The 14,328-nt window shown below is 42.6% G+C and overlaps 1 protein-coding gene, 1 long non-coding RNA gene and 1 pseudogene across 2 annotated transcripts in view; 1 reads left to right on the forward strand and 2 right to left on the reverse strand.

Moving 5' to 3' along the window:
* Positions 1 to 75: 75 nt before the first annotated feature.
* On the reverse strand, positions 76 to 7,532 carry GPHB5 (glycoprotein hormone subunit beta 5). Its single transcript, XM_078447669.1, has 3 exons — positions 7,440 to 7,532; positions 6,200 to 6,410; positions 76 to 1,387 (listed from the first exon to the last, which is right to left on the reverse strand). Exons 2-3 carry the CDS (start codon positions 6,401 to 6,403, stop codon positions 1,199 to 1,201), a joined length of 393 nt encoding a protein of 130 aa, XP_078303795.1. The 5' UTR covers positions 6,404 to 6,410; positions 7,440 to 7,532; the 3' UTR covers positions 76 to 1,198.
* Positions 2,178 to 4,890, forward strand: LOC132669973 (large ribosomal subunit protein eL21-like; annotated as a pseudogene).
* Positions 7,533 to 11,505: 3,973 nt separating the features above from the next.
* LOC132669976 (uncharacterized) overlaps positions 11,506 to 14,328 on the reverse strand; it is a 28,170-nt gene continuing 25,347 nt past the window's right edge. Inside the window, exon 4 of the long non-coding RNA XR_013556086.2 lies at positions 11,506 to 12,674. This is a non-coding gene — a long non-coding RNA (uncharacterized LOC132669976). The remainder of the gene's footprint in view (positions 12,675 to 14,328) is intronic.

Raw genomic sequence — 14,328 nt, forward strand, 5'->3', positions numbered from 1 at the left:
CGTTTTGAATGTGCTTGCTATTGCTATTCCAAGTATATTAAAGACTAAAAAGACTTTTTTGAAAGTTTTCATGAATCCAAAAGACAAAGAACATGCTTTATTGGCATTAACACAGATTTTCCTGGCGTGTTGTGAAAAAAAGGAACAGAGTTCATTTCAACCCTCAAAATGTCGGAATTAAAGACACTTGCACAATACCAGAGTTAAAAAAAAAAAAAAAAAGTCACAGAGAATCAGCTGCTGTAAGATTTTAGCACAAGGCCTAGATGATCACGGACTTTCCCCCAAGCCAGCAATGCAGTTTTACCCCTATAAACATGCAAAATTTCCAAATTTAAAAAATTACAACTTAAATTTAAAATATACTAAATGGGAAAGAATATTTGTGATTAATCATTTTGGCCATAGCTTTGGGAGAGCATCCCATGAGTCTAAAACCAGAGTTTAGTTCTGTACATTTTTAAACCTAAACGATGGATCCAGTTCACATTTTCTCCTGAGTTTTGTTTCATTTTTGTTTTTGTTTTTATCACAAAGGGGCCTCTTCATGAAGGAGGAGCTTCAAGAATTTTGCTCGGGAAAAGAATCACCCAGAACCAAACACGTTTCAATTTGAGCTACTATTGCCCTCCTCTTTTTAATCTGAGCAGTTTTTAACCTAAGTGCTCAGTTAAAAGAAGGAGGGAGTATTTTCTCTAAGGAAGCTTGCAATTGCATTTTCTTTGGGGGCTTGAGGACAAAGCCTTGGTTTTATTAATATCTGGCCCTTTGATCCTAAATCTAGTTGAAGACCAATTGTTAAATAAGAGATGGGAATTTAAAGACTTTCTAGACCCATTTCCTAATTACTCCCACTGCCCTTAAACTATTGGCATATTATAAATCCAGATTGGAGGAGGATTGTGGTATATACAAATTATGTTCTGAGATTCAAGGCAAAGATAAATTAATTTGCAAGTGTGTGAACCAGAGAAATTATTTCAGCGAAAACACAAATGTTGTTTTGCATTTTTAGCATCAGTATGCTGCCTCTGGGCCTTAGGCCGGAGTTGGGCCTAAGGGAGACGGATAACCTCCTCCACAGGTGGTCAGAATTAAACAGTCCTTGAATCCAGGGGGTATAGCTGCTCAGGTTGCCCGTGCACCTGGGTCCGTGAAGCTCAAAGCTGCCAGCTGTGTTCTGTAGGCCACGCCAGCTTCAGATGGTCTCGCACTCCGTGGTGGCAGTGGAACAGGCCCCGCAGTCGCAGCGGACAGCCACGGGGTAGGTGTAGAAGGGGTCCACTCCAGGGGCGCAATTGGGCAGCTTGACCGTCACCTGTCTGGTCTCGTTGTAGGTACAGACTCGATGATGGGCTTCAATGTAGGGGGGTTCCAGAATGGGCTTCTATCCTCACGGGTAGAAAACAGGGAACCCATTAGAACATGCCATCTTGTTTCTTGTCCTCTGTACCATTAATCACTTTCAGAAACCAACTCGTTAGTCATTTGTTTACTTGTGAATCTGTCTCTTCCCAACAGAAAGCAAATTCCTGAGAGCAGCCACCTGCTTTCTGTACCCTATCCTGAGCTCCCAAAGAGCCCATGGCACATAGCAAGTGCTCAATAAATATTTAGCAAATGAATAATCCTGATCATTGCAAAAGTCTTCTAACTGGTCTCTCTTCTACCATCACCCCCTACGGTCAATTTACAGCACAGCAGCCCCAAGTGATTCTTTCAAAATGTAAGTCAGATTCCTCTCTCTTCTCTCTCAAAGCCCCAGTGATTTCGCATCTCACTCAGAGTAAAAATCAAAGACGTTCAGCCTCAAGACCCTCCATCATCTTCCCCACCCCTGCACCCCCTGCTATGTCTCCGGCCACCCTGTCTTGCTGGCTTCCTCACTCTGCTCCAGCCACAGTATCTCCTGATTGTCCCCCAGATCCACCAAGAACAGCAGCGCCCCAGAGTCTTTGGCCTGCTATTCCCAGTGCCCAGAACATCCTTTCCTGACCATCTTATTTATAATCACAACATCCCACCTCCACACCCTGCCACTTCCCACCATCTTCCTGCTTTTTCTTCTGCATAGCACCTGTCAGTACCACGGGATATATTACATTATTTTATTAATTTGTGTTGTCTTTTTCCCACTCTAAAAAGCAAATTCCATCAGGACAGGGATTTTTGCCCATTTTACTCACTGCTGCACCTCTACTACTCAGAGTAGTACCTGTCACCCAGGAGGTTCTCGATAACTATTTGTTGATTTAATGACAGAAAACAGCAAGGCAGCTTCTGGAAAGCCCTGTGCACTGTTCTGATAATCAAAGGATTCACTTCCTGCCTTCAACTCTCATAAATCTTGAATTCAAAGATAATTTTGTGAAGAGCATATAGATCAGGAAATCGGCACAAAGTAGTAGTTAAAATCCTAAACCCTGTAGCGGAACCCCCGTCTTCCAATAATTCACCAAAATGACCACCACAAAGGGGAAGAGAAGAGGCACCCGCTATGTGTTCTCTAGGCCTTTTAGGAAACATGGAGTTGCTTTGGCCACCTACATGCAAATCTACAAGAAAGGTGATGTTGTGGACATCAAGGGAATGGGTGCTATTCAAAACAGAGTGCCTCACAAATGTTAACTGTGCCAAGACTGGCAGAGTCTACGGTGTCACCCAGCAAACTCTTGGCATCGTTGTAAGCAAACAAGTTAAGGGCAATATTCTCGCCAAGAAAATTAATGTATGTATTGAGCATGTTAAGTACTCAAATTGCTGAGACAGCTTCCTGAAGTGCGTGAAGGAAAATGATCAGAAAAAGAAGGAAGCCAAAGAGAAAGGTCTTTGGGTCCAGCTGAAGCGCCAGCCTGCTCTCATGCCTTGTGAGAACCAATGGGAAGGAGCCTGAGCTGCTGGGGCCCATTCCCTATAAATTCATGGCCATGAGTGTTAATAAATAAATAAATAAATAACCAAAAGACCGTGTAAAAAAAAATCTCAAATACTGTGGTCAGACCCTTGACCTTGAGCCCCTGTTCTTCCACTTGCTGAAGACCTTGGAAAGTCCACTTGACTTCTTGAAGCCTCAGATTCCTCCTCTGTGAAACAAAATCTCTACTTCACAGCCGTGTTGTGGAGATACGGTAGGATGACATGCACACCGCACAAGGCCCAGCACCAAGTAAGTGCTCAGTAAATCTAATCTATTGTTCTTATCAGGGTAGTTGCAAGGATAAGGAAGTAACAACAAAAATAACAACTTACAAGCTTTCAAAAACCAACGCCTTCACCTGTATTGGGTAAATAAAATATGTTAAACGGAGGCCCAGGATGAACTTCTTACGTGAATGTCGCGAGAATAACGGCTCTGCCTTTGACAAGGACTTCCATCCGATATCACTGCCTCCTCCTACTTTTCAGGTAGCATTTTACCCTCCTCAGTTTGCTGCATGTCCTCTTACCCTCAGTAATTTGGAATCTCAAGCAGGGGTGCCAGGTAAAATCTAAGACACTCAGTAATATCTGAATGTCAAATAAACAACAAAATTTTTTTAGTATTAAGTATGGCTCTACTCATTGCATGGGTAATAAGATGCCTACAGATGCCTTATGACTCTCACAGCCAACAACACTGCCTGTGGCATCTTGGGTAAGCACCCCAGAAGATAGCTATGCTGGACTTCACCCATCAGCCCCCTCAGACCCACTCTCCGCTCTTATTCAACCTCCTACCCAGGTTGAATATTTATGGACCGAATCAATGAGCTCCCGTGCTCCCTTCCTTCCCATGTACTTCGGCAGAAGATCGGGGCACGGAGCACAGTGAGACTGGGGTATTTTCTTCCCTCCCCTCCCGCCCTGCCAGGCCTCGATTTGGGACCAGCTGGGTCCCAAAAAACAATTGCTGTTTATGTGACACTCCCATTTAAGTGAAATCATGGTTTGGTTTGACTTGGTTTTTGATAAATCTGGCAACCCTAACCCCAGGCCATGGCCAAAGGCTCTTTTCAGCAATAGTTCCACCTTTGAAGTAAGTCCAGCTGCTTTGCTGTCACAGACATCCTCATTTTCAGACATGCTCTCCAGTTAAGTTACCAAAAATAAGCACTTTATATCTCAGAAACTTTTAGATTACTGGGAAAATAAATCTTGGTCTCTTATCTTAAATTTTCTATACATAACCTCCCGGTACCTAGTACAGTAAGGGCATAAATAAAAGCTGGCTAACATTAAGGAGAATCTTGTTGTCTAAAGGTCTTGGTGCTTCTATTTCTCCAGTGAGGACACAGTCCCTGACCTCCTGCGGGTGACGAGCATCCAAGTAAAGACATTCATCAATTTTTAAAGAGAAGCGAAAACGAGCTTAGTTGAAGGAAACAAGGTTTGAAATGTAGGCCCAGAGAGAGTTCCAAAGACCAGAGAGATGAACTTTGAGTGGGGATAGGCATGGCCAGGCCGAGCCCTGAGTATGAGAAGATGCCAACCGCCCCCCACCCCCCACCCCCGCCCAAGGAAGTTTGATGTCGAGTCATAGCCACAGTATCCTTAGTAATTGAATTTTTATTTGGCTCTTAAGTCTCAAGCCCCTGGATGATGCAAAAATAAAGCTAATTAGGTGGAGGCGTTTTATGTAATTTGGAAATTTTGTCACCAGGACCCAATCCATTTATGGGGCCATAATTTTATCTAAGTGACAGCAGGTTGCTCTCTGAGTCCCTGAATGGATGGCTGTTTTTTCCAATGGCAGTGTCCTCTCATGGTGTTCACAGACTTCTAAGTTGGCATCAATTAGGTTAAAAGATGTATGACTCCAGGGGCACCCGGCTGGCTCAGTTGGAAGAGTATCCAACTCTTGATCTGAGGGTCATGAGTTCAAGCCCCATGTCTGGTATAGAGATTACTTAAGAAAATAAATAAACTTAAAAAAAAAAAGCGTATGACTCCAGATAGAGGTCAATCCCACATAATTCAACAAATATTTATTGAAGGTCTTTTTCATACATGACACTGCAACAAGGGCTGGCAAAGGCAAAGGAATGAAACTCCACTCTCAAAAAACTTAGAACCTAGCACTATGTGGTGGGGGAAAAAATAAGGCAAAAGGTGAACACAAGTCAGGGGTGGCCAGCAACTCAGAAAACCTCTGGGGAAGGAGTTGGCACTGGATGCAAACATCAAAGAATTTATTTAATAATGACAGATAGACATGAGAAGGGACATGAGAAAAAGACCAAAAGTGAGATTTCATGAGGGGTGCTTAATAAACCTTTTCAAATTCAGTCTGACAAGACCAGAGCTCGGGATATGTACAGACCCCAGGAAAATGGGCAGACTTCATATTGCTGAAGACCTTGGAAGTTGGTTTTGGAATTTGCAGTAGTGGGGAGTCATTTAAGGTTTCTGAGCCAGGGTGATGGTTTTTGAATCAGAGCTTGTGCTTAGTAATGAAGCCAAACCTCAGTAGAAAGAGTCAACAGTCACTCTGGGGTATGATGGGATAGGGTGCTAAATGGGCCTCTTTTCTGCTCACCTGGCAAACATCTCCTCATCTCAGCCCAATAGGGTTCGAACTTTGTCCAAGATTTGTATCCTCATTTTTAATGCACTGCCTCTTAAAAGGCTGGATATCATTGAATACAAAGGGACTTCGTGGATCTGTGGATGATAATCCCTGAGATCCCTAAGAATTGCAATGGGGAGTTGGGGCAGGGCAGGGCTGTGCGTGAGCCACTGAGGGAAGAATCGAGGACCTGCCCTCACCTGCTAGATAGTTCAAGGCCTGCCTCTTGGCGATTGGCTGGCCGTATCACAGGTAGAGGAATATAGAGAAGTGTGGGTTACATGCTTGAACCAAGGATTTATCCCTAACTTTCTACTGACTGTCTACGTAACTTTGCAGTCATTTACTCCTTGAATTTCTCCTGCCATCTGTAAAATGGATAGAATAATAGCACATCATAACCCCTAAAGATGATTCCCAAACATACGACACTGTGTAAAATAAAAATATTAATTTTATCAGTGCTTTGTTAGAGGGGCAAGATCATGCTTCTTTCAGATTACTTTTGGAGAATGCCAAATAATTGTTATTTTAAAGAAATTCCGCAGAAATGCCCCCACTCTACCACATTTTATTTAAAAAGTGAACACTTAGGATTCAACCCAGGCGGCCGACCCTGAAGGCTTTGCTACCTGGGCTTGTCTTGAGACTCACCTCCCAGGTCTCACAGCGGCCCCAGCAGGCATCCGTAGTGATCCGAAGGCCCCTGCAGCCAGGCTTTTTGGCCAGGAAAGTAAACTCCCTCACGGCACAGCCCACAAAGGTGAGCAGGTTCCCACTGGACGTGCTGAGAACACAGCTGCAGCCAGCTAGGAGGAAGAGGGCCATGGGGCCGAGGAAAAGGTATGCCAGCTTCATGGCGTTCCTTCAGAGAGGGAAAGGGAAGAGAGTTTATTAACAGAGCCAGCGTCCTTCCAGGGGGCGACCAATGATATGATGGTCATTGTCAAAGGCACCTTGCTCTTAGCATTTCGGAAGAAATGAGCCAAGTATGTGTAAAAGCCCACAGACTCCAACACAGGTGCCCAAATTTTCTTCTCCCTGACTCCAGTATGGTTTCCATGGACCCCTTGTGCTCATTAGACACCCAACCCTCCCAGGGCATCCTCAGGCTTTTCCTTGTTGCAACCCAACTGTTGGACTTAACTTCTGTGTTCAAGAAGTTTGTTCCAATGGTCTCTTCAAAATAAATTCAAAATATGAGTCACACCAAAAGTAATGCATACCCTAACATAACACATGAAATTATTTATGCTCAGATCTAGGGTACGTGGTGCCATGTTACCTGCCGACACAAAATTACATTTTCAGTGTCGTGGCTGGAAAACCGGAGGGGCGTAGATAAATGAAAACTGTATGCCCCAGATGTATGGTTACTAACCCAACCCACCATAAAACATGGGTATGCACAAGATATTATGAAACCTGGCACCTGACTTGGCAACATCATAAAAATGTATCGTATTAGCTACCAATTGCCTCTGCTCTATGCCTCCCCTGTAATAGGTACCCAGTTGTGATTCAGTTTAAACCTACCTATTGGAAAGCATTAGAAGTGTTTAAAACATAATCCCAATTTACTGTCAGGTCTATTCTTTCTGGGTCTTGGTCATTTTCTGTGCTTTTCCAGGAGCCAGAATCATTCCCTTCGCGCTTGGCCCCCTGGACAGAGCCTACCTGGATGTCAAAGTAAGAGTGGACACTGCATTTATGGAACATCCTCAATTTGTTGTTGCTTAAAATCATTCATTATTGCTGCAAAGTTATTTACTTTGAAATCTGATCTCTCGGTCTGATGCACTTCTACCGATCCACTTCTGATCTGTCACCTTAGCAGGGTTCTTCAGACTTCCCTTCTGGTGGAATGAAGTTACAAATATGGAGAAGCACTTACCTGATCTTGCTGGAGCTAACTCCTTTTAAGGTTCACACTTGCACCCAAGATTCCTGAAAATCACGATGAGTGATAGAAGTTTGCTCTGGGTAAATGTCTCTACCCTCTGTCACTGGGCTGCTTGACTGCTCAAATATATAGGAAGGGTCTTGTCAATCAAAACAAAAGAGAGGCAGATCCCTACAGGAACCACTAAACACATCAAAGCCTTGGGATATAAAGCCAGTCTGTATTTTCCAAAACTGATTAACTTAAAGGGTGTTGTTTTGTTTCTTAACATCACCTGCTGAAACAGAAAGTTACCTTGGTGGGTGACATAATCCTAGGGAAACAGTCAAAAGTAGTTCACCTGGTTCTCAGGGGAACAAATGCACTGGGGCAAGATGGATTAATTTCCCTTCACGGGCACCACAGCTTTTCCTTCGAAGTAGGAGTCAGTTGCTAGCAGCTGACAGCAAACGCTTTCCCTTAATTCACAGAACATTTCAATACATTGAAAATAACAAAACGATAATTCTTCCTGGAAAGAACACAGGATCACTAACTGAAAGGGTGGAAATCAAAAGGAAGAAACCTTTTGAAAGTCTTAAAGTCAGTTAAGTATTAGATAATATTAACACTTTAAAATGAGTCATATAAAAAAAAGTTTGAATGTTTGATGTGATTATCTTCTGGCATGGGAATTAAAGATGATTTTTCATTTCTTTCATATAGTTTTCAGCATATTTCACATTTTCTACATTGGGCAGCTTTTATAACAGAAAATCAATTAATATTGATACTTCAGGAATTAAAATAAACCAATAAGTATACATTTGTGCTGCATGTAATGATATTGAATGGTGTCCTAATAGAAATATTTCATTAGATTTCTGGCTCTGGAAAGTCTAAGAATGAAAGAGTATTCTTTATGAGCATGGGATGCAATTTCTGTTCCAATCTACAACAGTAGCATACAAATGGATTAAAAACCTCGTTGGTCATGGCATTATTCTGGGTGCTCTGAAAAATAAATGAAGCAGACATCATCCCTGCCCTTAGGAGTTTACATATCACAGCAAATAATGACATAGCCAGAGACATATAAGAAGCACATTTAACAAATAATACTAAATAAAGAAGTTTTTTTAAAAAAAGAATTCTTATTTTCTGCAAAGAAAAGTGTTCTTTAAATACAAACTATTCATTCAGGGCCTGATTTTTTTTCAAAACATGTAACTACCCTCAGTGAATCCATCACTATACCATCAATATACCTATCTCTAGAGTCAGATTATTATGTGTTTAATAGAAAATTGAACTGGGCTCAGAATAAAGGACTTTCTTCAGCCCTTCAGCCTGTGAGTAGCATAACCAGAACTGGGGTACTGTGGGACAGACTGCTTACCCGGTGCGATCTTCTTTTTTTTTTTTAATGTTTATTTATTTTTGAGAGAGAGAGACAGAGCGTGAACAGGGGAGGGGCAGAGAGAGAGGAACACACAGCATCTGAAGCAGGCTTCAGGCTCTGAGCTGTCAGCACAGAGCCCAACGTGGGGCTCGAACTCACGAGCTGCACGATCATGAACCAAGTCGAAGTCGGATGCTCAACCAACTGAGCCACCCGGGCGCCCCCGGGTGTGATCTTCTTAACCTGCTGGGCCTAGAGTTCGCCAATGGTGAGTTGCCATCCTGAGCCATGTTTCCGAAGAGGACTCTTCAACCCTTATTGATTAGACTTGAGACATACATAGTTCCATCTGCAATGTCACAAGAGAAGGACAACAAAGAGACACCAAGAGCACCTTTCTTTCACAATCTCCAATTTCCTCATAGTATAGAGCTGTGCATCCCACCTACCTCCCCATCAGCATCAGCCTAATAAGAATGACAGTTTATAGTCACTGAGCACCTACTGTGTACCAAGATCCACGGAATCTGCTGTGTTCTCACATATGTTATCTCTCAGCCTTACAATAATTCCGTAAATCAGTGATTCTTTTCTCCCTTTTCCTTTGGGAGAAGTAGAGGCTCAGTTCTTTTGTCATCTGCTCCTCTCCAAAGCCTTTGACAGCACTGGGGATGGTAAATAAGCTTGTTCCATCTCTACAACCAAGTGTCAGAAGGTGCTGCCTGGGACACTGTGTCAAGAAGACGTCCGAATGGTCACAGTGCGGAGGGCAGAGGCTCATCACCTTCATCACGGGTATGGGAAAGAGGAATGACGTCTGGATGCCACTTTTTTGCAATCCTTGCACTAGGCCACACCACTTGCCTCTCTACAAGCAGAGCGAGAGGTTGCTCTGTGATTTTAAAGGCTACGCAAGGCTCTAACACCTACAGACTATCTTGGTGCCATAGTCTGGGCATATGCCACCTTCTCTTCTACCTCTGTTGACACTTACACCGTTGACGTCACTCTCCTGAGGTAGCAAACAAAGATGTAACTTGATGTCTCCAGGCACAGGCCCTGGAGAGCCTTTTCTTATCTTGCTTTATTTTCATCTTCATATGGATTCATTGTCACCTTGGAGGATAAGTGACGAGAAACAGCTTCACTGGGGACAAGGAAAGGGGGTGTAGATGAGCAATCATCTTGAGGTCTGGGGAAGCAGGACAATGGAGGAGGAATGAGCTGAGTGCCTTAAGGAGGAGACTAAGCAACCGAGGCCTGGCCCATGGAGACAGCCCCAGACGGGGAGGTCTGGGGGTGGGCAGTGTATGCAGGAGATGAAGACATTACGAGAGCCTGGCGACTGTCTTCCCTGGCTCAGGCATGCTGCCTCTCAGGGATACAGCTTCCTAGCTGGCTTGGGCAGGTCCCTTCCCTCAGCCTTAATTTCTTCATCTGTAACATGATAGGGTTGAACCCTCTGACTCATAAGGTCCTTCCTAACACCAAGGTAACACCTAACACTAATTTAAAGTGTTCTATGAACAGAACAAGCTGAGGGCAAGTCAGACGGAAAACCCAAAGGGTCCTATGACAATAAAGTTGTCCAGATTTGTGCACAAATCTTGACTCTGACACTTGCCAACTTGTGATCTTGGACAAGTCCCGTCACCCCCGGGGTCTCAGCCCTCTACAAAACAGAAAATGCCTCCTTCAGAGGCTTCATGTGAGGATTCTACAAAATGACACCTATAAATTGTTCATCTCAGTGCTTTTTACATGATAAGCAGACGACAAATGTTGCTTCTCTTTCTTTCCCGTCATCATTGTGTGTACTTCTAAGAAATAAGAAGCTGCCAATAAGAAATTATACGACGCCAATCGTTGTTACACATACCCTGACCTCAAAGGTACTAACTGTGGAAAAAAGGAAAAAAGTGTGAGTCTGAGAATAGAAAAAGCAGTCGTTGGGGACCATGAGAGCCCACCAGCATCTGAAACCAGGAGACATGGGGTGGCACCAAAATTGCTTCCCCGGCCAGCCTATGGTGTTTTGATCTGACGCTAAAATTAACAACACATTTTTCAGTAGGAAAAAAGTCTGCAGGGTAAGATTTAGTTTTTTAAGGTCCAAATCTCACACTTTGGGGGTACACTCTTTTTACCATGTTTCTAAAATTCAGTATATGGATAAATCTTCATAAAGACTCCCAAACCATTTCAGTTCTGACCAGGAACAGAGTCAAATTAGCCAAGTCATCCAACGTGTACTGAATACCCACTCTGTTCCACAGCTACTCAGTGAGGGCCCACAGGAACAGAGTTGTTGGCTGTATAACTTCCGATGATCTCTTAAGAGTTGAGATGTGCGTGCTCTGATATGTTTTTCCTCATTGTCCTCTCAGAATACACAATGCTCTAACCAAGGGTCAAATCGATTAGCATTATGCCTCCTGTGGATGAATTAAAAAGCCACAAATGAAGCTATGTGTTTCAAGGAATTAATAGAATTAATGATTTTCTGCAAACAGATACAAGAGAGGTCAGCCTTAGATTTTACAAAGTTGTATGTTGCTTTTAATGTCCCTTATTCAGAGGGGGGAAAATCTGGGTTTATAAATGAAGACAAATGGTGACGTCTTGGAAGAAATTAATTTTATTGAAAAGATATTTCTTCCTTTCAAAGTACTGGGTATTTGGGACAGCTCCTCTTTTTATTGACTTAGATAATATTTGCCCTAGATGATGGTGCAGTTGCTATGGTAACTTTTTTTTTTTTTAACGAGACTAAAAATAATGAAGCCTGTGTCTGATTTACTAGGACAAGTCAAGCCTTTCTCCACAACTGTCTGAAAGAAGTAGCTGTCAGTTGTCACAGATTTATTTCAGATTAAGGGGCACATGGTTTAGGCGCTAAAGTGGAATGTTTTTATTTCCGCCTGACTCTTCCACTTTTGAAGGTCATAGCTTTGCCTGGCATGGCAGACACATGCCTAATAGAGAGGAACGGAGAAGAGCTTAATGAGTCACAAAGAAGCATTCTTTATTTCAAGTGCATCCTGTATTCTCATTGGAACGAGTCCACAAAGCTGCTGGGTCCCCAAATCCTGCATTTGTAATTTCCTAGGCAGTTGCACAGACAAGGCCAAGGCTGTTGTTAGCTCAGCTTCGAAGCAACAGCACCTCATTTGTTAGTTGTTGGCTTGGTTCCAGAAAAAGATCCCTAGGATATGGCCCCAGAGTGTGCGCGTGTGCCTTTGTGTGCCCATGCTTGGGCCTGAGTGACGGAGCAGGGCAAAGGGAGGATGGGGCCAGAGAAGAGCTGCTCTACTCTCTAGAATATTCATTGCATAATTTAGCACATAGTTAGTAAGCAACTACTCTGTGCTGGGCACTATCCAGCCCTGGAGCTACCGGACTCATTAAAAAAAAAAATGATGTTGGGAGGTCTGGAAGTGGAATAGCTAACAACTTAAAGGAATGATAGATTTCTCTCCTCCTTCCCTTTCTTTATCTTTTCCTTCTTCCTTTCTTCTGCCCTTCCATATTTTATTGAGTATCACCATATGTCACACAAATGCTGAGTATATGTGATGCAAATACAAATGGAGCTAAGAACCTGTCCTCAAGAGTCAATATTTCAGTGAAAATGATAAATAAACCAACATACAGATGACCCAGAAATTGCTCTCTTGGGCATTTATCCCAGAGCAATGGAGATTTATCTTCACACAAAAATCTGTACAAATGTTCGCAGCAACTTTCTTCATGATATCTGCAAACTGGAAACAACTCAGGTGTCCTTCAGCAGTGAGTAGTTAAATGAACTGTGGCACGTCCATTCCACAGGATACCACTCGACACTAAAGGGAACAAACACATGACAACTTGCATGAATCTCTGGAAAATCAAGCTGAGCGAAAAGAAGGCAATCCCAGAAACTTCCATATTGTATAATTCCATTTACATAACATTCTGGAAATCACAAAATTATAGAAATGGGGAAGAGACTAATGGTTTCCAGGAGACTCAGGGAAGGGGGGAAGTGCGAGTCGTTACAAAGGATCAACATGTAGGATTTTTCTGATGATGGAAATGTTCTCTCTCTTGACTGTGGTCTGGATAGAAGATCAAAACGTAACAAAGTTGCGGAGACCGAAATATACACATATACACAAACACAAGTAAAACTGGTTAAGTCTAAATAAGGTGGATGACTATGTCAATGTCAGTACCCTGGTTGTGATATTGTACTACAGTTTTAAGTATAAAACACCTTGCAGGAAACTGAATGAAAGGTGCGCAGAATTTCTCTGTATCATGTCTTACAACCGCATATGAATCTACAATGATCTCAAAACCAAAAGTTTGATTGAAAAATAAATAAATAAAATAAATACAAATAAATCAACATTTCTTTTTTTTTTTTTTTAATTTTTTTTTCAACGTTTTTTTATTTATTTTTGGGACAGAGAGAGACAGAGCATGAACGGGGGAGGGGCAGAGAGAGAGGGAGACACAGAATCGGAAAGAGGCTCCAGGCTCCGAGCTGTCAGCCCAGAGCCTGACGCGGGGCTCGAACTCACGGACCGCGAGATCGTGACCTGGCTGAAGTCGGACGCTTAACCGACTGCGCCACCCAGGCGCCCCAATCAACATTTCATTTAGGGGGTAGGCAAATGGGTGAAGGTGGTCAACAGGCACAAACTTCCAGTTATAAGATAAATAAGTCCTGGGGATGCACTCTCCAGCATAGTGACTATAGTTAACAATACTGTATCGTATCGTTGAAAGTTGCTAACAGAGTAGACCTTAAAAGTTCTCATCACAAAAAAAAAAAAATGTGTTACTATGTGTGGTGATGGATGTTAACAAAATTTAATGTGGTAATCATTTTATAATATATACATACATCAAATCATTATATTATATACCTAAAACTAATACAATGCTATATCAATTATATATCAATTTTTTAATGAAAAAAATAATTACTCTGCATTAAGAAAAGCAAAACAAAGAAGTTCATTTTTAAGTATTACTGTTAAGAAATTGAATTAAAACAACTAGAGGCAAGGGCACCTGGGTGGCTCAGTCGGTTAAGCATCTGCCTTCAGCTCAGGTCATGATCTCACTGTTCGTGAGTTTGAGCCCCGCATCAGGCATCAGGCTTTGTGCTCACAGCTCAGACCCTGGAGCCTGCTTCAGATTGTGTGTCTCCCTCTCTCTCTGCCCATCCCCTGCGTGCTGTCTCTCTCTCTCTCTCTCTCTCTTTCAAAAATAAACATTTAAAAAAGAATTAAAAACAAACAGGAGCCAAGTCTGTGTTTTAGAAAGATCCCATGGGCTTAGTGAAGAGATAGAGTGGAGTTGAGACACTGGCTGGGGAGGCTGCTGTGGTGATCCAGGTGAGTACTTTGTTCACAACTTCAAATGTTGGAAGTCCTTTGGGTTAAGTCCTATATGCAAGGCAGGGGTGTCCACTAAAGTGCCAGAAATAAGATTGTATTTAACCCA

This window comes from Panthera onca, chromosome B3 (genome assembly GCF_046562875.1).
Source record: "Panthera onca isolate mPanOnc1 chromosome B3, mPanOnc1 haplotype 2, whole genome shotgun sequence".
Lineage (NCBI taxonomy): Eukaryota > Metazoa > Chordata > Mammalia > Carnivora > Felidae > Panthera > Panthera onca.

Bases quoted from the DNA above. Each gene is read 5' to 3' on its own strand.
- GPHB5 (XM_078447669.1), bottom strand. From the start codon at position 6,403: ATGAAGCTGGCATACCTTTTCCTCGGCCCCATGGCCCTCTTCCTCCTA. The intron at 1,388-6,199 runs GTGAGTCTCAAG...CCGTGAGGATAG, and splicing joins GCCGCTGTGAGACCTGGGAG to AAGCCCATTCTGGAACCCCC.